Source organism: Bufo bufo, chromosome 4 (assembly GCF_905171765.1).
Source record: "Bufo bufo chromosome 4, aBufBuf1.1, whole genome shotgun sequence".
NCBI lineage: Eukaryota > Metazoa > Chordata > Amphibia > Anura > Bufonidae > Bufo > Bufo bufo.
The window spans coordinates 461120206-461146632 of record NC_053392.1 but is presented as its reverse complement, the minus strand read 5'-3'; the positions used below and the strand labels follow the sequence as shown (position 1 = coordinate 461146632).

General features: G+C 42.0%; 1 protein-coding gene across 1 annotated transcript in view; it reads left to right on the top strand.

The window, feature by feature from the left end:
- TMEM87B (transmembrane protein 87B) overlaps positions 1–26208 on the top strand; it is a 60172-nt gene extending 33964 nt beyond the window's left edge. The window contains exons 4-20 of the mRNA XM_040429458.1: positions 2798–2899; positions 8988–9023; positions 10240–10263; positions 12153–12249; positions 13793–13854; positions 14162–14345; positions 14429–14528; positions 16270–16363; positions 17677–17748; positions 18909–19017; positions 19100–19158; positions 20700–20803; positions 20953–21023; positions 21110–21177; positions 23593–23645; positions 25317–25347; positions 25440–26208. Of these exons, the coding sequence (XP_040285392.1) occupies positions 2798–2899; positions 8988–9023; positions 10240–10263; positions 12153–12249; positions 13793–13854; positions 14162–14345; positions 14429–14528; positions 16270–16363; positions 17677–17748; positions 18909–19017; positions 19100–19158; positions 20700–20803; positions 20953–21023; positions 21110–21177; positions 23593–23645; positions 25317–25347; positions 25440–25481 (1308 nt within the window). The 3' untranslated portion in view covers positions 25482–26208. The remainder of the gene's footprint in view (positions 1–2797; positions 2900–8987; positions 9024–10239; positions 10264–12152; positions 12250–13792; positions 13855–14161; positions 14346–14428; positions 14529–16269; positions 16364–17676; positions 17749–18908; positions 19018–19099; positions 19159–20699; positions 20804–20952; positions 21024–21109; positions 21178–23592; positions 23646–25316; positions 25348–25439) is intronic.
- Positions 26209–26427: the final 219 nt, after the last annotated feature.

Below are 26427 nucleotides of genomic sequence, written 5' to 3'. Positions count from 1 at the left end.
TGGTGCCCAAAGACCATTCCAGCAAAATCTGCCGCCCAAAAACCATATGGCGCTCCTTGCCTTCTGTGCCCTGTCGTGTGCCCAAACAGTGGTATACGACCTCATATGAGACGTTTCTGCAAACTGCAGAATCAGGGTAATCAATATTGAGTTTTTTTTTTTTTTTTTTGTTAACCCTTGATGTGTTCCAGGAAAGTGACATTTTGGAACTTCACCTCTATTTTATAAATAAGGGTACTTTCACACTTGCGTTGTTTGGTTCCGGCAGACAGTTCCGTTGCCTGAACTGCCTGCCTGATCAGGCAAACTGTATGCAAACGCATGTCATTTTTTTGCTGACTGATCAGGCATTTTTCAGACTTTAGGATCCTGATCAGTCTGAAAAATACATTGCAATACCGGATCCGTTTTTTCGGTGTCATCCGGCAAAACGGATCCAGTATTTATTTTTTTCACATTTTTAAAGGTCTGCGCATGCGCTGACCGGAATACCGGATCCGTCAATGCGGCAATTTGAATGCCGGATCCGTCACTAATACATTCCTTGTAATTACACTTGCGCACAACACGACGGACTGTGTAATGGCCCTGTACCTCACGTGGATCCAGAGATCTCCCTATTCATTGCTCTACTAGATTGATATCAACCTGACAGCTCAAGGGGAGACGGGGGTGTCTTTTCTGCTGCAGCTCAGGGTGTGTGTCCATGTTCTCCCTATCACAGCTCAGCAGATAGTTTAAAGATGAAACTGAGCATGTGCGGCCATTTCATTGAGCAGGACAAAGAAATAAGAAAAGAAAAAAACAGCAGGTGGCGCTATACAGAGACATTTTATTGAATAACTCAGTGGCTATGCAAAATTTTTAATTACATGCAGTTCCAAAAGTATTCAGATCCAGGTGCTGCTTTAGAATATTTTTACTGCAAGAACCCCTAAATTAGCAAGCGAGAGCCGAGAGATATGGCTTCAGAAAAGCTAGTCTTTCCATATATTTGTGTCTCAGTGCAGATGGTATTTACAAGGTTAGAGGGGTTAAACCGGGTTGCCCTCTGGATCAACCTGCAATAAACAGGTAAGTACTTAGCTAAAATATCCCACACAGTCACTCTAGTTGGTGTGACTGCTGCAGCCAGCCAATGACCTCTTTGGGTGCATCACTAAGGCCAATGATTGCCTGCAGCAGTCAAGTGTTTTCGCCATGATGTCACCACTGCAGCTGAGTAAATAGAACCCAGCCAGGAGAACAGGATCGGTGGTGCTGGATCTGTTAGGTAAGACCTTACCTGTTCATTTTTGCAGGTTGATCTGGTGGAGTGTCTGTTTTTTTCCTGAAACTGGACAACCGCTTTAATAGACATAGTTGCCATCTCCCTGGAAAGTAGATATATATTTTTTGTTATCTTTTTTATTTCCTTAGAGCATCCATTAGATATGCTAAGAGGGTCTACCAGGCTGCTGTCAGCAGGATCAATTCTGAATTCAGTAAACCAAGGAAAGGGCTGGAGCCTAGCTCCTCTGTATATCTCAGCGTTTCAGCACTGACCACACACCTTTTGTGCCTTGAAACCCCATTTTGCATAAAGAATAGAAAAGAAAAAAATGTTTTTCTTCCGAAATGCCGCAACCGGTATACGGGTATCATTTTAATTACCAGGATCAACCGTATCCAGCGGTATGCCTGATTTTAATAGGGTTGATTCTATAGACAAGAGCATCAGGTGAGATTCCAGCTCCATGAAGGCACTTTACCGATTGGATTCAGTCCTACTACCCCAGTGCAGCAGAGAAAACCAGTGAGCCAAATACTCAAGTACTTTTTACCACAGTACCACTTAGTATCATTTAGCCACATATTCAAGTACTTTTCCCTCCAGAATGACGCAATGGATCGCTAAGTGAAAGGTACATTCAGCTGAGCTAGCGCTACAAGGCACTGTGCCTGGTTTAGGCCTATGACAGCATGTATTTTGCGGTTCGCAAAATGTGGCTACCGTCCTTGTCGCATCGACATTGTTTTGCCGACCCATTGACTTGAATGGGTCCGTGGTCCACATTTTGCGCCCAAGTATAGGTCGTGTTTTATCTTTATTTTTGTAAATTGGACATACGGATGGGGAACACACGCACATCATCCGCATCCGTATGTCCGTTCTGCAAAAAGATTGAAGTTAATGGGTTGGCAAAAAAATTGCAGATGGCACACGGACTGCATCTGGATTTTGTGGGATTTGCTGGCCACATAAAGGATACATGAGGCCTTAACTGAATTTCCTGGTGACAGATTCCCTTTAAGCTGTAAATTGATGAAGGCCTTAGATATAATCTGTTCACCACTTACCACAAAGCCAAAAAATTATTGGGGCAGAAATGAAAGGATGCATATTTTATAGCTATCAATGCCATGTTCAGTACAATTTTAGAAAATTGTAGTTGGCATGAAGAAGGCATGCCTCGGTGCTGAATGTCCAGCCTCTTTAGCGTTCCAATGTAATGCGAAAGCATGGGCAGATAACTAGAGAATACAGAATACTTGAGCAGAAACCCTAAGTCAACCTATCACATCAGACATAAGCCAACAACTAGCTGAAGAAATCCGATGTGACCAGTAGAAGACATCAGTCATCAGCTATCATTCATGAGACGTTTTCATAGATTGATCCTCCATTTCTGCCGTACGTTCTGTATATGCACTTACGCAGCTTTAGATCTCGTAATTCATGAGCACGGTGTGTGTTGGATCTGTATGTCTGTTTCCTCCTGTAGCCCTAAAGTGTCCTTTATGATCTGTTTTATAGGATCTTCAACAAAATGACCCCAAAGCTTTTTCAGATAACAATGAAGAAAACTGGGAAACTTTTACTTGCGATTCACAAAGCCATTCCGTCTCTCTGCATAATGTAAGTGTTGTGTACTGCACATCTGGGCCTCCAGTGGACAGCCATTCATTCTGTACATTTCTCTTTCTTATGAATATTGATACTATATATGTACATTAATGAGGATGAGAGGATAGATCATTGAGCTACAGAAAATTATTTATATCAGCTTGTGATATCACGCTTCAGAAATGATTTATTTCTTAGCTCATGACATCACGCTTCAATTCTTTCTACTCACCTTACAATCCTGATTCTCCCCCTAAATTGTACCCTCTAGGGTACCTGCACACGGACAGATCTTTCCACTGCAGACTCTGCATGTATAAAATGCACCTTTTGCTTCGTGTTTCACCCCTCTACCTTGGAATTGCTGAAATCTGCGCTGAGAATCCGCAGAAAGAATTGACATGCTTTGGATCTAAGATTGACGTCATGGCTCAGTTTTTACATGGAGAATCTCCATGGGAGGAGATCAGGTAAAATCTCCTCCACTTTGCTGGCACTGTTTGCAGTAGGCCTGAGAATATAATTTGTTCATACAGTGGTATTTCCATGTGGATAGTCTGCTGTCTGAATCTGTGCTGCCAATCATATGGCCATTTATTTGAAATCCGCATCAAAAAGTGATTTGATTGCCACATGGACACCGCAGCGTTGAATGGAGCTAGTCCACGTGTGGACCCGTGTCAGTTATTAATACGAATCAATGGCAGAAATACCGTTCGCTGTAAATCTACTGCAGAAATCCAGAAGAAATCTTCAACCGAAAGGACACACCACATGTAAACATGGCCTTCGGCAGCAGAAATCCCCTTATGTCAGTGTAGTCTTAGGATAGGCAATGAATGTTTGATTAGTGGGTGTCCAAGATCTCTTCCAATCAGCACAATGAAGGGGCTGCGGTGCTTCTTCGAGGTCTGCCTCACCTTCATTGTTTCCATTGTCCGTCTGCTCACCTGATGCTACTGCTGGTCACATTCAAGTGAATGCAATAAAGATGCAATGGCAGACATCCGCCCGCAGCGTACGTGATCAGAGCCCACAGATGCCGTGGTCAAGTGCGTCCATGACATCCTGTGCCCAGGTGGCATCCCATGCCCAAACCCTTCCCCCTACATGATAAAATCAAAGGAGAAGTTAGCTTGCTATGGCAGCCTCCGATCATGTGAAGGCTGCCATATTGAAGTTCCTATGAAACCCTAATAGTATATTATTGCAGTCCATGGTGTATTCAAGCATGCTCAAGTCCCATAAAATAAAGTTAAAAGTAAAAGTTTTAAATATAGAACTTCAAATCACCCCCTTTGCCATTTTGCAAGTAGCAGTAAACAAAAGATAACCATGATTTGTATCACTGTGTCCGAAAATGTAAAATATATGTGTTTCTTCTGTATGGCGAATGAGTGAACGTAAAGAAGAAACTGCCAAAATCAATGTTTTTAGGTCACTTCATCTTCCAAAAAAGATTGAATAACTACAGCTTGTTTGCAAAAAAAGGCGTTGTTCACATGTCCGTTTTTCACAGATGTGTGCTGTCCGCATTTTTCACGCATAGTACACGTAACAATTGATTTTAATGTGTCTGTTCACACATCAGCGGTTTACTGACTGTGGGTCAGTGGAAAAATCAGGGAGACATGCACTACTTTGGTCCGTGATGTGGACCAAATCCGCCCAAGTCTATGGGTCCGTGATGAACCACGGACACAACATGGATGGCATTCATGTTCTGTCAGCGTTTCACGGACCATTGGTAGGAGATTCTCTGGAAATTAATTTTCATTGTCTGTGGAGGGCAAAAAACAGACCAAACAGGGATTCTTCACGGATGAAATACGGATGGATTTTCCATGAATCTCAGACAGAAACGTAAACAAGGCTTTACACAGCTCCGTAGACTGAAAAAGTAAGATCCAAGAAAGACATGTGCGCATAGCTAACGCGTTTTGGGCCAACAGCCTATCCCTTAAAGGTATTCTGTCAGCCAGATTATGCCTATAAAGCCATTTATAGGTGATGGTAGTTCTTCTATACTTATCAGAACTATTCCATTGTCAAATTTTTGATTGCTTTAGTTTAGCCTTAAAATCGTACATACCTGTCATGCGCAGTCCTTTGGAAGAACATGCAGTCGCATACGTGAGGATGCGGAGTCCTCTGAATGACATCAGGGGAGCTAGGAGTGGACTGGGCTGCAGGGCAGCGCTGGGCTCCATCGGAATGGGCACAGCCAGGCTGCACAGACGTTTGGCACTGCCCCTTGGGCCCTCTTCAAAGGTGATTGACAGGTATATAAAAATGATTTTAGGGCAAAAAACTAAAGCAACCATAAATTGGACAATGGTATAGGAGAACTACAATAGGCATAATCTGGCTGACAGAATCCCTTTAATGTTATCTTTAAGGGCTAACCTGTTGGCACGTATTGTCTTACTTTACTGGTCTGAAGAAAAAGTAAATATTTTAAGGAAGTTTTTCCTGCAATAAACTTCATAAAAACCAAACACAAAAAACAATGACACAAATGCATTTTTTGCCATTTTTTTATATATATTTTTTTTGTCCCAGCTCATCTCCATTAATATTTTTTTTTCCATCTTCACAATGCATTGTTTGGAATATTAAATGACAATTAGAAAGTACAACTTGTCCTGAAAAAGCAAACTCTCATGCCGTTGTATAATAATGGCAGGGAGTAAAAAACTAGAAATATGGCTGCGTTGGAAGGGGGAGTTTAAAAACTTTTAACACTTGCCCTGCAAAAAGGCAGAGTAACGTAGTAATGTAGGGCATTCAAAGTTCTTGTCGTCTCTATTGCATATACACAGCACTAGTAAAGTGTACCTATCATTTCAATCTACATTTCTTAATTGAGTACCTGTTATCTTAACCTTCAAATGTGTAATATATTGTCTTGTTAAAAGTAGCTGAAAAATCCACCTTTTTCCTCCCCCCTTTTGCGGTTGTTAAGGCCTGTTTACACCCAAACATTCAGGACGTCTTCCGTTGTCAAGCATAATCTGTAGACTGAATCACTGTGTACGTTTACGGATTGCTTCCTATTCGCAATGCACTGCCGCACTGTCCGAAAATCGCCCCTTGCGTGCATTCTGTCACCGAGGGTGTGAAGATGTACATTGTGGGGGGACCCTGGGTGACAGCTTGGGAACAGAGTGCTCCCAAAGGGTGAAAATCGCGCAAAGGCTGCGCGATTATATATGCCAAAAAGATGCAATATAAATGGTAGGTTTAAAATAAATAAATGCCACATCAGTTTGCTTTTACAGGACATGTACATACCATGATAAAAATTTAGCGGGAAGTTCACTATGATCCTGATGATAGGCGCGCTCCCGATGCGTTGCAGCAGAGAATTATTGGAAGTGAGGGCAACGTCAGAAGAGCGCTGCGTATGGGCAACGGCTGCGCTACAGTTCGGCCCCCTTAGATCAGAAACGTAGATGTTTTATAGACGGCGTAACGGAAACTAAGAAATGAGACATGTCCAAAAAAAAGGTGTTTGCAATGCATGCGTTGGAAACGAATAGGAAAAAAGGCTAAGCGTCGAGAAAAAAGGTGTAGAGGTAAATTTGTGGAATGATAGGTACACTTCAAAGTGACTGGGTTAAAAAAAAATTATATATATAATAGTATCATTAAAGGGCTTCTGTCACCCCACTAAAGTCTTTTTTTCTTCTTATAATCCCTATACTGTGATATATCAATACATAATGTTGTTAATCTTTTTGGTTCAGTAGATAATTAAAAAAACTGACTTTTATCATATGCAAATTACCTGTCTACCAGCAAGTAGGGCGGCTACTTGCTGGTAGCAGCCGCATCCTCCTCTCATAAAGACGCCCCCTCCGCATGTTGATTGACAGGGCCAGCGAACGCGCTCGTTCTCTGCTGGCCCTGTCTGCATTCAAATTCTGGCGCCTGCGCCGTACCTGTCTTCAGTCAGCACAAGCACACTGAGGGGAGGACGCTTGCTTGGCCGCTCCTTCCTCAGTGCGCCTAGTGTAGATGTGACGTCATCGGCGCAGGCGCATTGAGGATGGAGCGGCCGAGCGAGCGTCCTCCCCTCAGTGCGCCTGCGCCGACTGAAGACAGGTACGACGCAGGCGCCAGAATTTGAATGCAGACAGGGCCAGCAGAGAACGAGCGCGTTCGCTGGCCATGTCAATCAACATGAGGAGGGGGCGTCTTTATGAGAGGAGGATGCGGCTGCTACCAGCAAGTAGCCGCCCTACTTGCTGGTAGACAGGTAATTTGCATATTATAAAAGTACATTTTTTGAATTATCTACTGAACCAAAATGATTAATAACACTATGTATTGATAAATCGCAGTATAGGGATTATAAGTAGGCAAAAAAAGAAAAAAAGACTTTTTAGTGGGGTGACAGAAGCCCTTTAATGATACTATGATATATATAATATAATTTTTTTTTATCCCAGTCACTTTGAAGTATTTTGTTATAAACATTAAAACCGCACCACTGAACCTGGACCCCCCTCCCTTCCCCAGGCCACTAAAGTTGTCCTTTATATCTGGTTATTTCTGCAGCGAAGGCTGTGGATGGCGCGGCTTTCCTGCTGCTTGACAGGCGATACACTTCAGTATCACATATTTATGAGGTAGCAGGTCTCTGACGGTCAGTCTCAGATTACTCAGGTCTACAGCTCAGTTGCCATTGAACATAGAGAAAAGACATGGCAGAACTTAACCCCCTAATGACCAGGTCTGAAAAGGCCTTAAAGAGAGGACCTGCCCCTGACATGTCTGTTTTAGTAGCTACTTGCAGTCCCCATGTAATAACAATTCTGGAGCATCTTTTCATACAACTCTGTTAGGCTAAGTCCACACGACGACATTTGTCGCGCGACATTTTTGTTGCACCAATGTCGCGCGACAATTTTTATAATGGCAGTCTATGGTGTCGCACTGCAACATGCAACATGCTGCGACAGTCGCAGAAAATTCATTCGAGATGGCTTTTTCTGCGACTGTCGCGTCGCAGTCGCATGTTGGAGTGCGACACCATAGACTGCCATTATAAAAATTGTCGCGCGACAAATGTCGTCGTGTAGACCTAGCCTTATTGCATGGGGAATGCAATTAGCTCCTAAGTCAGATGTGTCAGGAGAGGTGACCAGTTCTCTTTAATGACCAGACCCTTTATTTTTGTCAATTTAGTGCACGTGGTGCTTTAACAGCCCTAACTTTATTTGTTGGGCTACCAAAATAATAATATTTTTTTTTATATGAGACATATATATTGGTTTATAGTCTTCTATATTTTTTTCTATTTTCATTTACAAAAATATTTTTAAAAATGTTAAAATTATACAGTAGGTGTTTATTCTTTAAATTTGAAAAACGGACACCCATTAAATTATTAAAATGGGTTCCCTAATTTTGTGTAGGTAATTTTGATACCTAATATTTATGGTCTCACATGAGATATTTGTATTTTAATTTACTTATGGGTGTGACAGGCACCTGACTTTTCCACTGAATCTGGGACAGCCATAGGAGCTCCAGTAACGAGGGGGAACCAGACCTCTGTGGTAGAACTTCTGACTGGCAGGACTGATTTGGGTCTGAGACCTAAGGGCTCTGCTATGCCAGGAGCAGCATAACCCCTTCCTCTCTTCACTACATACCACTCACTGAGACTGGAGAAAAGAAGGAAAGGCTCCTGTCTTCTTCTCTGGGTTCCTTGCTGTTTCTAACAGCTTGGCACCCGACCTTCTCTCGCTAGGTTACAGGAGTAGGAGCTTTACTGCAGCAACGCCAAAAAATGTCACTGCAGACTAGGTATTCTGCTGCCAGATGGTGGGCGGCTGTTAACATATGCCTTTCTCCATGGCTTTATTAACAATATTTTCATGAAATTAAAAGTAGATGTAGACCAGGGGGGTCACTAGAGCAAGCCCTTCTATACCAGGTCATCTGGGACTTATAGTTTCTGGAGAGCATTGATCGAAAAGCAGCCCTCTAACCTGCCAGTCCAATGCCCACCCCCCTCAATAGACAGGAAAGAGTGATCCCATTCTTACAGGTCACTTAAAATATATATATATTTTTTTGGTCTTTACAGAAAAAGTTGCCACACGCTGAGAACGTTGCGAATCAGGTATGAGTATATCTTTGCTTGTGTGTTGTATTGTTACTCCCAGTACGTGTTCTAACAAAGACCAAATATACATATTGTTAATATTATTTATAGTTTAAAGGGTAGTCCCGCCATTAAATATCATGTTCCTTGTATAGACAATAAAGAAGAACAATCTTTGCAATTTACGTGCCATTACAGACATGATCCAAGAGTTGTGACATTTACTTAGTATGGTGCCACCTGCTGTTCAGGTTGTATAGCAGTGTGCACGTACGTCTGATGAGCTGAGTGCCGGCGGACTTGCATGCTCAGCAGCCTCTAAAGTAGCAGGGCTGTCTAGCTGAGAATACTCCTTCTTTTAAGCTTGTCAGGGGACTTTTCCACTGCCCGATGTTTAGACAATAAATGCGCTAGTTTGCATTGGCTTATTACACAGGCTGATACAAAGTATATTGAAGAGGAAGGATTGACTATCGCACTTTCAACAAGTTTTCTTGTTTATTGACTGATCAGTGCCATAGTCATACAGAGCCAATTATCAAGAACAAGCATTATGAATGATTTTTCCCAGTAATTGGCCCAAAAATTGCTCAGTATAATAAGGCCTTAAGAACAGACTATATATTCAGCTGCCAGAGGGGGAAGAGGACTGATTATGTCCAGGACCCACCTCAGTAGCACAGATTAGCAGCAGCACCAAGAGGGGCTGATGGAAGCAAACAATGATAACACAGGTATTTAATATATGCTAGAAATACAAAAAATTACTTTAGCCCCTTTGCAACATCTGACATACAAATATGGTGGATGTCGGGTCTTTAAAGATGGCATCTGCTCAGGAGCTCAGCAGGTGCCATAGCTGGCAGGTGCTTGGCAGTGTCCATAATCAGAGGCAACTCTGATAACAGACATATACACCGCTTCTAAGGAGTAATTTGCTGGGTGCAGGCAAGGTTGTGGGAGCTCTTCCAGGCCTGCCATAGCAAAATTCCTATGGAGCCCTGTAAACCATTGCAGTCTATGGTAAAAGTGATCTGAAATGTTTGGGGGAAAAAAAAAAAAGTACTCATCCCTCACAGAGAATACTGTTGCTTTACCTCTCAAACAAAGAGTACCAAAGCATTTTAAAAACTGTATACATTTGGTATCCCTGTAATCCTTCGAGACATGCATGAGATATATTCTGTGAGTTGGTAGCATTTAGCAGTAAAGGCTTTTTCCCCTTGTTTTTCAGAACCCTGGCTTTTCCAATTCAAAGGTGAGATGATTTCCATAACTCTCATGCACTTCTGTATATGCATAATATGAACATCGGGGGAGATTTATTAAGCAGAATCCCCCAGAATTATGGTGAAACTGCAGCATTAAAGTGGAGCACATGCTGTGCGCAAAATGTCTTGTGTTTTAGGCACACAATGTTTGTGTACGACGTTTAATGAATGCTCCGGGGATATGTTAGAGGACCTGTGACTTGTCACTTTTAGTAATGTGACATTCCTTCATTATTCCTGCTAGTAGTCATTAATAAATGACTACCTGTTTGTAGTGAAGGTTCAGCTGGGTGTTACCAGTTGGTGGGATGTCCCTGCACAGTCTAGTCCTATCCAACCAGTGCCTCAAGCATCAGACTGTGCAGGGACACACCTACAACTGGTAACACCCATCTAGACCTTCGTTTCAAAGGACAATGCATTCATAAATAGTGATACAACATAGTCACAAGATGTAAGTAGTTACTAAAACTGACATGTCGGCGGGTGGGGGGTGTTACAGGTCGTCTTTAATGTATCGATTCACCATACTTTTTGCCTCCGTCGAACTAGTATGTGTCGTCATACCCTTTTTTCTTTTTAGCTATATAGGGAAGGGTATCTGCGCTTTCCTATACAGAGGACCACCACAAAAATGCATACCGCGCCCTATACTGTATTTACATGGGACACTTGGGGTGACAGATGCCACTGTATGGCATTCATCACAGGCCTCCATTGTACCTCCCACAGAAGCCACGTATGCGGTATAGTCAGGGCCTTAGATGCTTTTTTAAGCTCCCTGTACAGTTGTAAGTTCTAAGAGGAAAATCACGGCAGATTTTTTATTAGTGCTTGCCATACTTTTGCTGCAAAATACTTGTTTTAAGTACAACCATGAGGTTTTGTGTGAAAATAATTTTATATCCTGTTTAGGAACTTGCACCAGTTTTTGTCTTAATATAAAATAGGGGATTTTATACATTTCGGTTAATATTTTTCTTTCTCTATTATGTTTAAGTTTGCCTTTGTTGAAGCTGCAGTCAGGGTAGGGAAGAAGTGGCTGGTCGCTGGGGTCCCAAACACTTGGAGCCACAGTGATGACAAGAATCGGGGATCCCTATGTCTGCAGTAGTCTGACTACCTGTCTGCCTCTCTATTCACTTCTGTGGGATTGTCAGAGAGACACCATTCTAATGGAGCGGTCACCCATGTGGAGTCCGGCACCATTCACTTGGGGACGTGTAGACCCCCGTTCTTGTCATGAGACCTCTTATATAAAGTGTTCTTTGCTGGGACGCCCTTTCACTTTACCCCTTCCCATACACTGCTGTAAATGTGCAGTCATCAGTTTTAGATTGGCAAGGATCAGACTCCTGGCACACCCGCTGATCAGCTGTTCATGTGAGGGCTGCATCCTCTTACCCCATGCCGTCTAGATTGTAGCGCCTCCGCAGTGTAATCACACCCTCCTGTACCATTCAAAAGTGGGCTGGTCAGCAGCAGCATGGCACTACACAGCCCCTTTTGGCACGTTTTGACAGTCATCGTCCAGCATCAACAGCCGAGATCATAGACAGCAGTGGACAGTTCCTGGCCATTTAACGCTTATAGCACCACGAGCGTGGGCGGCTCCCGCTTCCCCTTGCCAATTTTTAGAGGGTAACTGCCATTTACTGTTTTTATTTTAAATAACTGTGTAGGGCAGGGGAATTTATAATTTTTTTTCCAATATACTCTATTAGAAATTTCAGCCTCTTTTTTTTTTTTTTTTTTGGGGGGGGGGGGGGGGTAAAATTCCTCCTGAACCTCCTGTGATTGACAGTATCTGACCGCTTGCAGTTTAATGTTGGGGATCCCTGATGCTTTATTAACCCTTTCATACCTTTGTGTTCAGCTACTGGATGTTGTGGCACAAACCCAGCAAGCTGGACCCTATGCCTTTGCAGTCCGTTTGTCTTCAGTTCCAAAGGACTCGAAATGGAGTTTAACAGGTGAAACTGGATATCTTATGTTCTATCAGTGCTCCATGGGATGTGGGGATACCAATTTAAAGGGTCTTTTTTTTTTCAGTATATATTTGTATGTGACAGTACTGAAGAAATTTCTTCAGGGGTCCCTCTGTTCATTAGACCAATCAATAAAAGCAACCCATTTGATGCTTGTCATATCTGCACACCAGACACTGCTGCAATATTCTTAGTTTTGTGTTAGTGGATGGAATATTCTATTTATGCAGTTTAGTGTTCTTTTAGGTATTTGTGGGGTTATCCAAGACACCAGATATTCATAACCTATCCTGAGGGTAGGTCATCACTATCCTATCGCCAGGGGTCTGACACCCAACACTCCCACAATCACCTTGGTCTCTTCATAAAGCTGCTTGTGCGATGTTTAGCTGCACGCCATCTGGCTTTTGTAGTGGTGTTGCAGTGTAATTACAGTTTCTTCTTCGATTTAGGCTACATGCACACGACTGTTGTGTGTTTTGCGGATCCGCAAAACACGGATGGCGTCCGTGTGCGTTCTGCAATTTGCGGAACGGCACGGACAGCCTTTTAATATAACTGCCTACTCTTGTCCGCAAAGCGTTGTACAAGAATAGGACAGGTTATATTTTTTTGGCGGACCACGGAACGGATGCGGACAGTACACGGAGTGCTGTCCGCATCTTTTACCGCTATATTGAAGTGAATGGGTCCACATCCGAGCCGCCAAAACTGCGGCTCGGATGCGGACCAAAACAACGGCCGTGTGCATGAGCCCTTACTTGAATGGAGAGGAAGGTGTAACTATACTGCACCACCACTACAAGCTAGACTGTGTGCAGGTAAATATCGAAGAGGGTGCAGTTGCAGACAGCTGATCAACAGGGGTGCTGGGAGTTGGACCCTGCTGAGCTGATATTGATGACCTATCCATGGGGGTCTGACTTCAAGCAGTCCCACTGATCAGCTGCTGGAAGAGCCATGGCACTCGGGTTAGCAATGCAGCCTTGTCCTCTGCCTAAGACGTCACACCCTTTGGTCACGTGTAGTGTTGAGCGAACTTGTGTTTTAAGTTCGGCGTCTAAAGTTCGGGTTATCGAAGAATCGTGTTATGGATTCCACTACCACGGACCATAACGGAATTTAGAATCCATAATGCGATTCTTCGATAACCCGAACTTTAGACGCCGAACTTAAAACACAAGTTCGCTCAACACTAGTCACGTGGCCTTTGTATATCTCAGCCTCATTTAAGTGAATGGGATTGAGCTGCAATGCCAACCACAGCTGCTATACAATGTATGACACTGTGCTTGGTATAGTATGATGTCAAACGAGTGTTGTGGCCCATTTAAACAGCTGATGGGCTGGCCTGGAGTCGGACCACACTGATCAGATATTGATGACCCATCCTCCTTTAAACTCTATATCTGCAATGATAACAGAGGGACAGACTTATCACATGCATTGTGAACTGAAAATCACAAGTTGTGGGACAACCACACATTAAAATGTGATTATGCAACGTCTTCTATTTCCTTCCGGACAGTGTCTACCTCCATGGAAAGCCCTTATGGGTATATCTCTGCTTCAGAATGGCCATTGATGATAGTAAGTGAATAATCGTTTTATACGTTAATTAAAAAATAAATAAAAAAAAGCACCAGACCAGTTCTACACAACTTCCTGAAGGATATAATATCATTCACTCTATTGTAGATATATATTTGTCAGTCTCATGGGCAGGGCACAAGCCTGACTACCACCCTATTCAAAGTCCTCTGAAATGGGGTTTGGGACCCCCGTTGAGTGATTAGTGGGGATCCTCATACATTTTTCATCTATCCTATGGCCACTTTCTGTGGTCAGCCGTGTTCATGTCAGAATGTAATGACATAAACGCTTTTTGTCTTTGCAGTTCTACATGGTGATGTGCATTATGTACATCGTCTTTGGACTGATGTGGTTCATCTGGTCTGCCTGCTATTGGAAGGATTTGTTAAGGATCCAGTTTTGGATCGCAGCAGTTATTTTCTTAGGAATGCTGGAAAAAGCAGTGTTTTATGCTGAATATCAAAATATGAACAGCACCGGAGTGTCTTGTAAGTAATGTTTTTTTAAGCCTTGTCATTGTGCATTTTAATATATGACTTCATTCTGGCTTCTCTCCTTTTCTCTCTTGTAGCTCCTGGTCTGCTGGTATTTGCAGAGTTGGTTTCTGCTATTAAAAGAACCCTGGCTCGGTTATTAGTGACCATTGTCAGCTTGGGATATGGTATCATAAAGTAAGTGACTTTTATTTCTTTTAATTTATTGAGGCTTCTTACAGCTATAACTTTGAAGGCCTGTGAAGAGAACTATACTCACCTGCTTCCCATTGCTCCGTGGCTCCTGGTCCGGCTTCACCGGACCGGGGTGCAGGATTGGACTGAGCATTGACATGTCTCCAAGCAGCACAACATTGCTGGGCTTTGGGAACTTGCAAATGTTTCCTCTGAGTGCAAAGCAGCATGTGGGCACTATTGCCTCCGAAGCAAGTGCAAAATTGTGTGGGTGCCGCTGCCTTCTTAAACAGCTAATTGGGGGGGGGGGGGGTCCCGGGTGTCTGACCTCCACCAATCGGCTACTGATACAGATAGGTCATCAGTTATAAAGTCTTGGAAAGCCCCTTTAATCGTCACAGATTGATGTTAGAGGTGTTTTTTCCCCGAGGTAAAGCTTCTTCATGTGGATTCAGGATGCCTGCACCTATGGTAGAATCTAGAATTCAGCGCTGCAGACCAGCGGCAACCAGACAATTATTTTGAGTCTCACAATTCCCCAATTTCAGTGGAGCAACAAACTGTTGGTGGCAAATAATAACCGTGTTCTGCGGCCGTGAGCGGTCCGTGGTATGCCGGCCTGGATTCCTGCTGACAGCAGGAGCGCACGGCGTCATTGGTTGCTATGACGCTGTGCGCTTCATGCCGCCGCTGCACTACAGTAATACACTGGTATGATCTATACCGGTACTGTAGTGCCGCGGAACACGGCCATGTGCATTCGGCCTAAGACAGCTGCTTCTCCTGTTCACTTGGATAAGAGAGGAAGCTGAAACTACACAGCACTGCCACCGTGAGCAAGATGGTGTGCAGCCAAACACTGAAGAAGACTCGGCACGAGCGCTGCAGCCTCTTCAAACAGCTGATCAGGGGGAGTGCCGGGAGTCGGACCCTCATTAATCTCATATTGTTAACCTATCCTGAGGACAGGTCTTCAGTATTATGATACTGCACAACCCAAGAGTGACAATACTGTAACCTTAGGGTGAAATGGAAGAGCATGGTTACGTGTTAAATACGAGAGGGAACATAACGGCTATGGACACCTCTGAGAGTATTTTTTATTTTATTTTATTATTGCATTCTACTCATTTTGGGCTAAAAATCAAAACCAGTTTCCAGCAGTTCAGCAGTGGTTATCTGCAGACTTTCAGTTTCTGTTTATCTTGAGTCATATCATCCAATTCATAATTGCTCATCACAGCTCAATTCCCGTCACACTGATGAGAATATGGCTTAAATAAGTGTTTATGACCTTAAGGGATTTATTTATTTATTATACACACTTATACAGCGCTTTACAGACATTAGCATCCAACTGTCCCCAATGGGGCTCACAATCTAAGGTTCCTATCAGTATGTCTTTGGGGTGTGGGAGGAAACCGGAGAACCCGGAGGAAACTCATACAAACTCCATGCAAATGTTGTCCTTGGTCGGATTCACATGAGCTATCAGATAACGGGATTCGATGTAAATACAGAACCTTGCTGCTTTGCAGATACACAGATTACACCGTTATACTGGGAGAGTGGGTGAAAATTTGTAATAAAATATGATTTTTAGTCCAAAGTAAGTATAATGCAATAAAAATAAAATGCCCCCGAAGGTGTCCATAGCTTTTAACACTACAAATGCCATTTTTGTAAATGGTTTTAAAGTAAATACTACTTTTTCATTGTAATTTGGTCTTGTTTTCCTGGTCAGGCCACGATTAGGAGCAGTGATGCATCGTGTGGTTGGATTGGGAGCTCTCTATCTGATATTTGCCACTGTTGAAGGAGTAATGAGAGTCATTAGGGTAATTTTTCTTTCTTTTTATTGTGTTTCATGCATTAGTAGGTTTTGAGCGTGTCAATTTCACTAGTAGCAAACTGTCATACGTTTGTGTTATTTTTACAGCATACAAGCCTTTTTATTGTCATACCACTAATAACATCATCGTAACCAGTGATGGCCAGTTCGCCGTGTTAGCCACCGAACACATGCGGGCTGCCATCTTAACTCACAAGTCCGGCGATGCACAGGTAAGCCCTTACCTGTGCCTGTGTGCAAGCCGGTCTGAAACGAATGCGGTCTACAGGAGCAGGCAGTTCCGAGAACAGCCCGATGAAGACCCCCTGTGGCTGTTCTCGGAACTGCCTGCTCCCGGTGACCGCATTTGATTTCAGACCGGCTCTTGATATAGGCACAGGTTAGGGCTTACCTGTGCATCGCCGGACTTGTGAGTTAAGATGGCAGCCCGCATGTGTTCGCTGGCCATCACTGATTGTAACCAACTCCTCCGGGTCACAAGAATGATGCAGCTGAAGTTTACGTTTTTCTTTGATAGACATTTACCTTTGTATGTGAAAAGTGATTAGTACAAAGATGTCAGGACGTATCTCCTGTCTGGTTTTTGTACCTGTAATTTTTTCTAACATGTTTTTTTTTTTAATTCAAAAAGTATTGCAAACACTAAACTAAGGCATATCGGACCATCCCCAAGAAACATTTGAATGGAAGTTGGAGAGCAGATATATGTAGTATGATAGAGATAAGCGAATTTCATATTTTGAAATTTGTTCGCGCTTCGCTTGGTGGTAAAAGCAGAATTGCGTTATGGATTCCATTACCACGGACCATAACGCAATTCTATGACTGAATGCCTTTAGAAATCTATGGGCTGCAAAACTGATCCATCCCGTTTTCGTTATGCAGCCCATAGACTACTATTATGACGGAACGAATAACGGAGTGCCTCTAAAGGCATTCCGTTATGCATTCCGTCATAGAATTGCATTATGGTCTGTGGTAACGAAATCCGTAACGCAATTCTTCTCATCTCTAATGATAATGTATTAGCCAGGTCCATTTGAATCAAATGAAATCATCATAAGAAATCTAGATTGAAACGCATAGGTGTTAATCCTGTGCATAGGATATATCTCTGGGGATAGAGGGGGGATTACTGGGGGAATGGGAAGGGAAGACTGGTTTGGGGAACAAAATTCTGTGCCATATGGATCAGGTCCTAAACAATGAAGCGTTAAGGGTGTTGTCTGCTTTTTTATATTAATGACCTATCCTATACTTTAACGTTGTAAAGTATAATTTTTTTATATTTCATTCCAGACAAAAGAATCCGATTTGGTGTTGCTGGCAAGTATCCCACTTGCTCTGTTGGACTCTGCATTGTGCTGGTGGATATCCTTTACGGTGAAACTCAGACCACTGTAGCAATAAATAACACATGGGGGTGAGATCTATGCCAATTTTATGGGCGCACGTCCTGGTTTGCAGAAACGTTTGTGACTTTTTTTTCCCCTCTTCAACACTCTCGCCACTGTTGTAACCAGTGGGTGAGGCATGGGCAAGAGTAGGAGGCCCAAAACATTTAACAACATGTGCCAAAAAAGTGGTGCACATTACAGCTGAAATCTACTGCAGCTCTGCGCACTGGTGTTCCAAAATGAGCCACGTTTACAAGGAGGTGGGCATCTCTTAATAATTGTGGTGCATCTCAGGCCAGCTTTAGCATCATTAATGATGATTGCTGTATACATAAATAAATCAAACCTTTAGCACAATCGTTTTTTTCCCACATTTTTGCCAAAATAATATACAGTAAATTAAACTATATTGTTTATGTACCAAAATATTGTTTATAGACCTACATAAAATAAGTTATCCAACAATAATCAAACCTTTATACAGGTATGTCAAGCAAAACATAAAAAGTTTTGGCCGCCATAGTGCAGAGGAGAAATTTCAGCGTTACGTGGTGTAAAAAAGTCGCAAAATCTGGCGCATATCACAGGTGTGATATATATAATTTGTGACTGTTTAATCTACTCAGCACTCTACTGAAGTGCCAAGAAAAGGGTGGGGCTTGGCACCACTCATCGGATTGACTATAACTTTTGGCAGAACGTGGCAGACGCTATAGCTGAAGTCTACGCCAGACTTAAGTTTCTGGTGCACAGCAGGGCAGAGAGGCGCCTAATTTATTAAGAGGCATCTGCCTTTTAATAAATTGGGCACATCTCACGCCAGTGCATAGAGGTGAAGACTGGCGTGTGGGTACACCAGTTTTGATAAATGTCCCTCATTGTTCTTGTCCTGATGGTCCAGTACTGAAGAGGCTAATAGTATAAATGATATTCTTAACTGATGGCTTGGTCTCCACTTCTTGTCTCTAGTCTCCTGAGCTTATTAGCTGATTTATTACCAAATGAAGATTAAACTTTGAAATGGCCATAAGTCATCTTGAAAGATCGTTCAGGAGTATGTCTTTATGCATGTTTCTATTCTCTGATAAGCCTGAGATGTCATACAGTAGTTCCATTTTCCTTAGCCATGTATACATATTTGTAAGTCTGGCACAAACGATGAAGATACTAAAGTTAAGAAAGAATGTAGTAAAATATTCGCTATATAGACACTTTACCAACACTTTGATCTTTGCTATATTAGGTAAGTTTTGCTCAAGCTCCAGGGATTTCTGGTTTAAAATGGTGACCCTGTTGTAATTTGTGTTTGTCTTTTTTACCTATAGCTTCTGTGGTATTTATGGCTTGGATAACAAAAAAATTCAGATTGGCAGATTGTCCATCTGTAAGTATGATACAGATGCCTTAGTATGAATGTACTAAATTTGTGTGAATACTTGAATGTTATATAGTGTATGTAAATTACAGCCGTCTGGCTGATGGAAAAGAGCGAAAATTCAGATCCTTCTATTATTGTACAGAAAAAGGGTTCCATATTTGTAACAAAGACCAATTTAAAAAGTATTTTTTAGCTCAAAATGAGTACAATGCGATAATAAAAAAATATATATAATTATCCCCAAAGGTAAGTGTTTTTTACTGTTCACAACAAAGATATTACTTTTGTTGGCCCCCTTGGCTAATTTTTTGCCTCAGTTTCCTATGTTTATGACCAGTTGGCTTCTGGCCTTTCGTGGTTGACCATGTGTATTACCTTTTCTGATCAGAGGGAAAGGACTCTGAGAGACCCGACAGGGGTGAGCACATAAATGCGCTTTCTCGTTCAGATACTTCTGAGACTAAGTAGCGCGCATGACGCTATAACTGTTTATAGCCTCGGTCAGTGGACCTGTGGGCCTCACGAAGCTCTGCTGGCACCAAATGAGGGAGCAGAGATTCTCGTGAACATGCACACAGGCAGTGCAGTACATCAGGGCATTGTGGGAACTGTCTTTTTTGGCGATGGATTTCATGGTGCAAATCATAAGGTTAGGGAATATTATGTATAAGCAGCAGTTACTGTCTTTTTACAAAAAGGTTTGGTAACCAATATACAATTTTAATGCTTTATAACATTTCATAGTGGCCTAGTGTAGAAGAATCTGGCTGTATAGCTAGTAATGGCCGTTTTAATTGTATTACCTTCCCATCTGTTTCATTTGGCAGTCTAAAGTTGTTTGAGGAGCACACTTTTTTATATGATCAAATAGCCCTTTTTATGTGGTCTGGTTACTGCTCTGTGTACACACGTATTGCAATATACAATTCATGCCGTTGACATGTAATAGTACTTTTTTTCTGCACACTGATAATAGCAGAACACAAAAGTGCTCAGACAAAGTGACTGCTGACATAGTCTACATATACGTCTGTAGTTAACTCTAGGATCAAGGCATTAAATGATCATAGTAAAACCATTTTTTGCATTAGGTGGCACGTCACAATTTGCCATTATCTTCTCTATATGATCATTACCTATTTGGTTAGACACTTAGTAGACGTAATACAACTAGGTTTCAGTAGCCTTTACATATCTCAGTAGAACTAATAAGAGGATGTTGTTTGGGACTCTCTTCCTTCCACACCCTTTCTACTGTAGCATGCTGCACTGTGACTGCCTAGCTGGTGTGCTGCTGATTACCTTTAGTAAAGTATCCTGTCTGAAAGCTGAACACAATTTGAATTGTATCCAGCTTTCCTTCTTCCCTTCAGTGACCATAGAGGTCCTTTCTGGTAGGGAGAGAGAGAACTGTGCAACTATGATTTAACTGCAGAGTTCTCTCTATGGTGGAAAGTTAAAGATGATGATATTTAGACATAAAGAAATATTACTTCCAGTTGTCTTGCTTTTTGTATTAGACATTTTCCACTTCATATCTTTTACAGGACTGGATGGAGCTCTGGGTAGATGATGCTTTCTGGAGATTCCTATTCTCCATTGTATTATTGGTTATCATGTTTTTGTGGAGACCATCTGCAAACAACCAAAGGTACACAACAATTTTCATATTGTCCTTAAATCTCAGTTTCCATTTTACACTCGCATAGATTAATATAAAGGAAAGTAAAAAAAAAAGTACAGTTGTTAAACTAGAAATGCAGACAGCACTGTATATCTATTCTCATCTATCATGTGCAGGTATGCATTCACCCCTCTCATGGATGATTCAGATGATGAAGTAGAAGAATTCCTTGTAACAGATCACTTCGGTAGGGTACATTATTCTAATTCTATTACTCACTGCTGCCCCCTATCATCACAATTATTGACTGCCCTACTTTGTTCTTCGCTACAGATGGCATGAAGCTTAGAGGAACAAAGACCGAGCCCAATGGAACAGCGAGGTCTAATGCCGCTAGCAATGTGAGTAACAGCTTGAAATATCAGCTTACTTTTAGATTGCTTGACCTTGATGATACTGACACCACAATGGAATAAAGTGGATTGTGCAGCTAGAAAAAATTATCCCAAAAAATCCTCTAATATAAGATAGCAATATACTAATGTACTTGAATTAATAAAGGTCCCCTGATCTCCCGCTATCAACCTGTTCCCAGCACCTCCACTCCAATATATGTGTAGTCACATGACCAGTTTTAATCACATTCAATGGTCATTTTCTAGCTGAACAACCCCTTTAAGGGGTGGTCCACATCTTATTGGTAATGTTTGTTTAGCATATACACTGTACCATGCAAACGTTTAGACACAACAATTTTATTCCATGTTTTGTTTTTCTCTGCATTACAGATTCCTATTAATCCCCGATTCTAGCCTAGAATATATTTTATATTTCTTAAAAGTAACTCCCTTTTGCTTTGACAGCTTTGCACACTCTTGACATTCTTTGTCCGCTTCAATGCGGTAGTTGCCTGGAATGGTTTTCCTGTCTTGAAGGAGCTCCCATAGTTGCTGAGCACTTGTTGGCTGCTTTTCCTTCACTCTATGTTCCAGCTTATTCCAATGATCTCAATTGGGTTAAGGTTGGGTGATTGTGGAGGCCATGTTATCTGACACAGCACTCCATCACCCACCTTCTTAGGCTACATTCACACGACCGTAGTGTTTTGCGGAGACCTACCCGTGTGCGTTCCGCAATTTGAGCACCGCACACGGCCGCCGCTACCATAGAAAATGACTATTCTTGTCTGCAATTGCGGACAAGAATAAGACATGCTCAATCTTTTTTTTTTTTGCGGGGCCGCGGAGCATTCTGCTGTCCGCATCTTTTGCGGCTTCGTTGAAATAAATGGGTCCGCATCCGTTTCTGCAGAATTGCGGAACGGATGTGGACTCGTTAATACGGTCGTGTGAATGTAGCCTTTAGTCAAATAGCTCTTACATAGCCTGGAGCTGTGTTAGGGGTCATTGTTCAGTTGAAATACAAATGATGGTCCCCCTAAATGCAAACCAGATGGGGTGGCATGTCACTACAGGATGATGTGATAGCCATGCTGGTTAAGTGTGCCTTGAATTTTGAATAAATCACCAACAGTGTAACCTGCAAAGCACCCTACACCATCACACCTCCTCCTTCATTCGTCACGGTAGGAGCCACACATTTAGAAACCATCTGCTCATCTTTTCTGCATCTCAGAGACGTGGCTTTTGGAAGTAATAATCTCAAATTTTGACTCATCAGACCAAAGTACTAATATCCACTGTTGTAATGTCCCCTCCTTGTGTCTCCTCTTCTGGTTGTTGTTCATCAGTAGTGGCTTCTTTGCAGCAATTTAACCCATAAAGGCCTGATTCTTGTGGTCGCCCCTGAGCAGTTGATATTGAGATGTTTTGGGTACTTGATGTCTGTAAAGCATTTATGTAGACTCTAATTTGAGGTGCTGTTAATTTCCAGTTTCTGAGGCTGGTAACACTAATCAATGTATCCTCTGCAGGAGAGGTACCTTATCTTTCAGACTATAAGATGCACCAGATAATAGGATGCACCTAGAATACAGAGGATGGAAAAAAATAAATATATACATTCTTCCTTAGACCCCCAAGCTCTATTAAACCGCCATTCCTCATCATACCCCCAAAGCTCCATCAGACCTCATATCAGACCCCCATTACGTCTTAGACTTCAGATCAGACCCCCAAGCTCCATTATATAATAAATAAATTGCCTCTCCTGCTCCGGGACGGAGCACTCTTCCTGCACTTACAAAACCCTGGACTCTGCACTGCAATGTGATGTCACGTCGCACAGTGTCAGGTGATGGTGCATGACTGTGTCCTAAGGGGTTATGCAGTCAGGACACAGTGCAGAGCAGGGCCCAGAAGAAGACCAGGGAGTAGTGAACGCGGTCTGCACAGCCCATCACTCATCACTCCCTGCGCCTCCTGCATATTAATGAACGCTTCCATATTGGAATCAATATGAATCTGCAAAGTAAAAGAAAAAACCATGAAATGAAAATGAGTTTCCAATTTTTGGACTGGTACTATAAATATATACGAACGTATGCAATACCAGGGTTTCGTCTACAAGTTTTCATTGTATATTTGAATGACTGGGCATATGTTGTGTCTGTTTTTTTATGCACAAAATGTATCCATAAAAAAAAAGTCTAATTAAAAAAAAATATAAAATTCCCAAGGCATTAAATGTAGAGTCGTGGTCATTAGCCACGGGTCTCTGATGTTTGAAACAGGGGAGACCCGCCGGTCATGACACCCGCTGCACGTGCGAGTGGGCGTCCTGTTTGCTCATCGCTCCAGGGAACAAGCATTATTTTGAATATCACTACTTTATTTTCCTTTTATCTTCCTGTTTAGGATGAAGACTTAAAGTGGGTGGAAGAAAATATCCCCTCGTCTTTTGCGGACATGTAAGCATCCCTTTTTTGTGACGCCTTATTGGCATATTAAATTTGACTTCTCTTATTCATGTCATAATATTCTTTTGAAAGTATTTTCTTAAATGCAGCCCTGTCACATTGTGTTATATAAAATGCACACAGCACATTATAGAGTAGAAGGAGCTGAGCAGATTGATATACAGTTTAATGGGAAAAGATTCAGCAAAACTTGTGAATTTGATCTAAATCCCTGCTCCTTCTAGGCTTAGGAGTCCAGCGGGTGGTCCTGCTTAGTGACTGAGCATGCAGGCTGATAAGGCCAACCACATGGCTGCTGTGCTCAGAGCAGAAATGCAAATGAATAACACTTAAGTTATACTAACAGTCTTACCCAAAATATATTTCAATCTGCTCAGCTCCTCCTGCTCTATAATATGCTGCCTGCAGATAGGACGGCATGTTCAACTTGACAGGTTCCCTTTTAATAGAAGCTGCCAATGTAGAAAATGTGCTTGTGAATTTAAAGGAATTCACAGTTAAACCAAGCACAAAGCCTTGTAGGGCTAGCTCAGATGAATGTACTGATACCTTTCACTCATAGAAATAGTTTTAGTCCATATACAGATGAGCAGTTAAGTGGCCATTCTGTGTCTGATTGCTCCTCCTGCAAAGGAGGGGCTGGCAAAGGAAGCAAGGGGGCACAGAGTGGCTTGGGCATGCAATTAACGTGCAAGGCATCACTACATTCCGCTGAGCTAGCCCTGAAGACCTTGACTTAACAGTTTCCTGGTGAAAGACTCCCTTGAAGCAAATAAAAAGCAGGTTAACCGCTTTATGACCAGCAGAGCAAGTTTGCTCTTTCTTAAACGAGTATTACAGTTGAGTGAATAAAGATTATGCAATTTCCCCAATGTTCTAATAAACCTGAATGGGATCCTCATTCTCAGAAACCCTGCACCTGTGGGTTCATTACATGACCCTGGAAGAAAACCATGAAGGTTAAATGACTGCATGAAAATCACAAAGCACTAAAATAGAAATTATTTAACAAAATTGTGTCAATGTATTTCTTCTGAAATTGCATTTCCCTTTATTTCTTGTCCAAGTTACCGTACTTTATTTTGAGGGGAATGTCGGGTTCATTTCTGCTATAATAGCTGATAGACCTGGGTACAATAAAGGGCATTTCATATGGTTGTCAGCAACTGCCACCTACTGTGGTTGTCACTTCACTTTCTCGTATAGATCTAACTCCTTGTCAAGACAAAGGTGAAGTTTTTTCAGCCCATTGCTCTGTGCTGCGTTAAAAAATATAAATGAAATTGCCATACTGTAGTGCTACCATTTTAACTTCTTTAGCTTGAAACTCCCTTTAAATGCTTCAAGGGAGTGTCCATGATTATTAAACAATGTGCACAAAGCTGGGAAATCAATACAATAATATAACTATTAAATGTCTCGCCACTCAAGTTCTGCCGCTGGTGTTTGTTAGATGTTCTGCAGTGATGACATAGGCACGTCACCCCTGCAGACAATCGATGGTTTGACCATTGAGGCCAGTGATTGGCTGCAGTCGTTATGTGTGCGTAGTCTGCACATCATCATTCCAGGACAGGACTAGACGTTGCAGCGGTGCCTGAGTAAATCCCGGACTACCACTGTAATCTTCTGTAATACATATTTTTTTCTTTGTTTTTTCAGAGCCCTTCCAGTATTACTCGACTCTGACGAGGTAAGGCAGGCTCATCCGGTACGTCAAATCCGTGCTGTATCCTATTCTGCAAATAACTTGACCGTACTTCTTCTGTTCCTTTGGACTTGCAGGAGATCATGATGACCAAATATGAAATGTCTAAAACAGAGTGACATCCCGAGAGATTACTTCTCATCTAGGAACTGTGAACCGCTCCGCCACAGCGTCAGCATTGGTAGAGACTACTTCAGCGTTGAAGACTATGAAGAGTAAACTAATGTATGCTGTGTTAACACTATTTAATTATCAGAGACGTTTCTTATTTTTACACTTTACTAAAAAAAAAAAAATTCTGTTCTACGAGAGGATTATTTTATAGTAAAGCAAAGGTGAAGAGCCCTCGTCGCAATTTTTCCCCCCCCCTCATTCCGGTAAACGTTGTGCTTTGTTTTTTGGGCTGGATTACAAATGCTCAGCCTTGACACGTTAACTATACGAATGGTACACGCTATTTCTTATGTTTAGGATGGTGATCATTAAGGAACATGATCTACCATTTTACTCCTGTAATCCAACGACACAGGATGTGTATGGTCAGTACTGGTGATGTAGATGATCACGGTTAAGACCCTTTTTTTTTTTCTTCTGCAGTACCCTTATGCAAATGTGCTATTTATTTTAGATTTGTTCGCTTCCATCTTAATTTTATGATTTCTTCATATTCTTTGCCTTAAAAAAAAAAAAAGCACATTCTGGGCACGTGGCAAGAGAGAACCGAGGGAGAGATCTTCTCTTCTAATATGCATACGTTTTTGTGATGCACATTTCATATACGCAGAATTACGTGTATATATTTTGCAAGAACAGCTATCATCCCATGCTAATAAAGCTTTTCAGCACCTTTCTATTCAAGGAAAATGAAGTTTGTACAATTTTGAAGCATTCGGACAGAGGTCTGTACCCTCCTCCGCGTTGCTTTCATTCTTTACAAAAGCAATAACTACATTATTTTTTGCTTGCACAGGTTTGCATGCATCTCAGTGCACCTGCACAATATTATGTTGTCAATGTGAATATTAGCAAAAAAAAAAAAGAATTTTTCTGTGCCGAGGTTTCTAT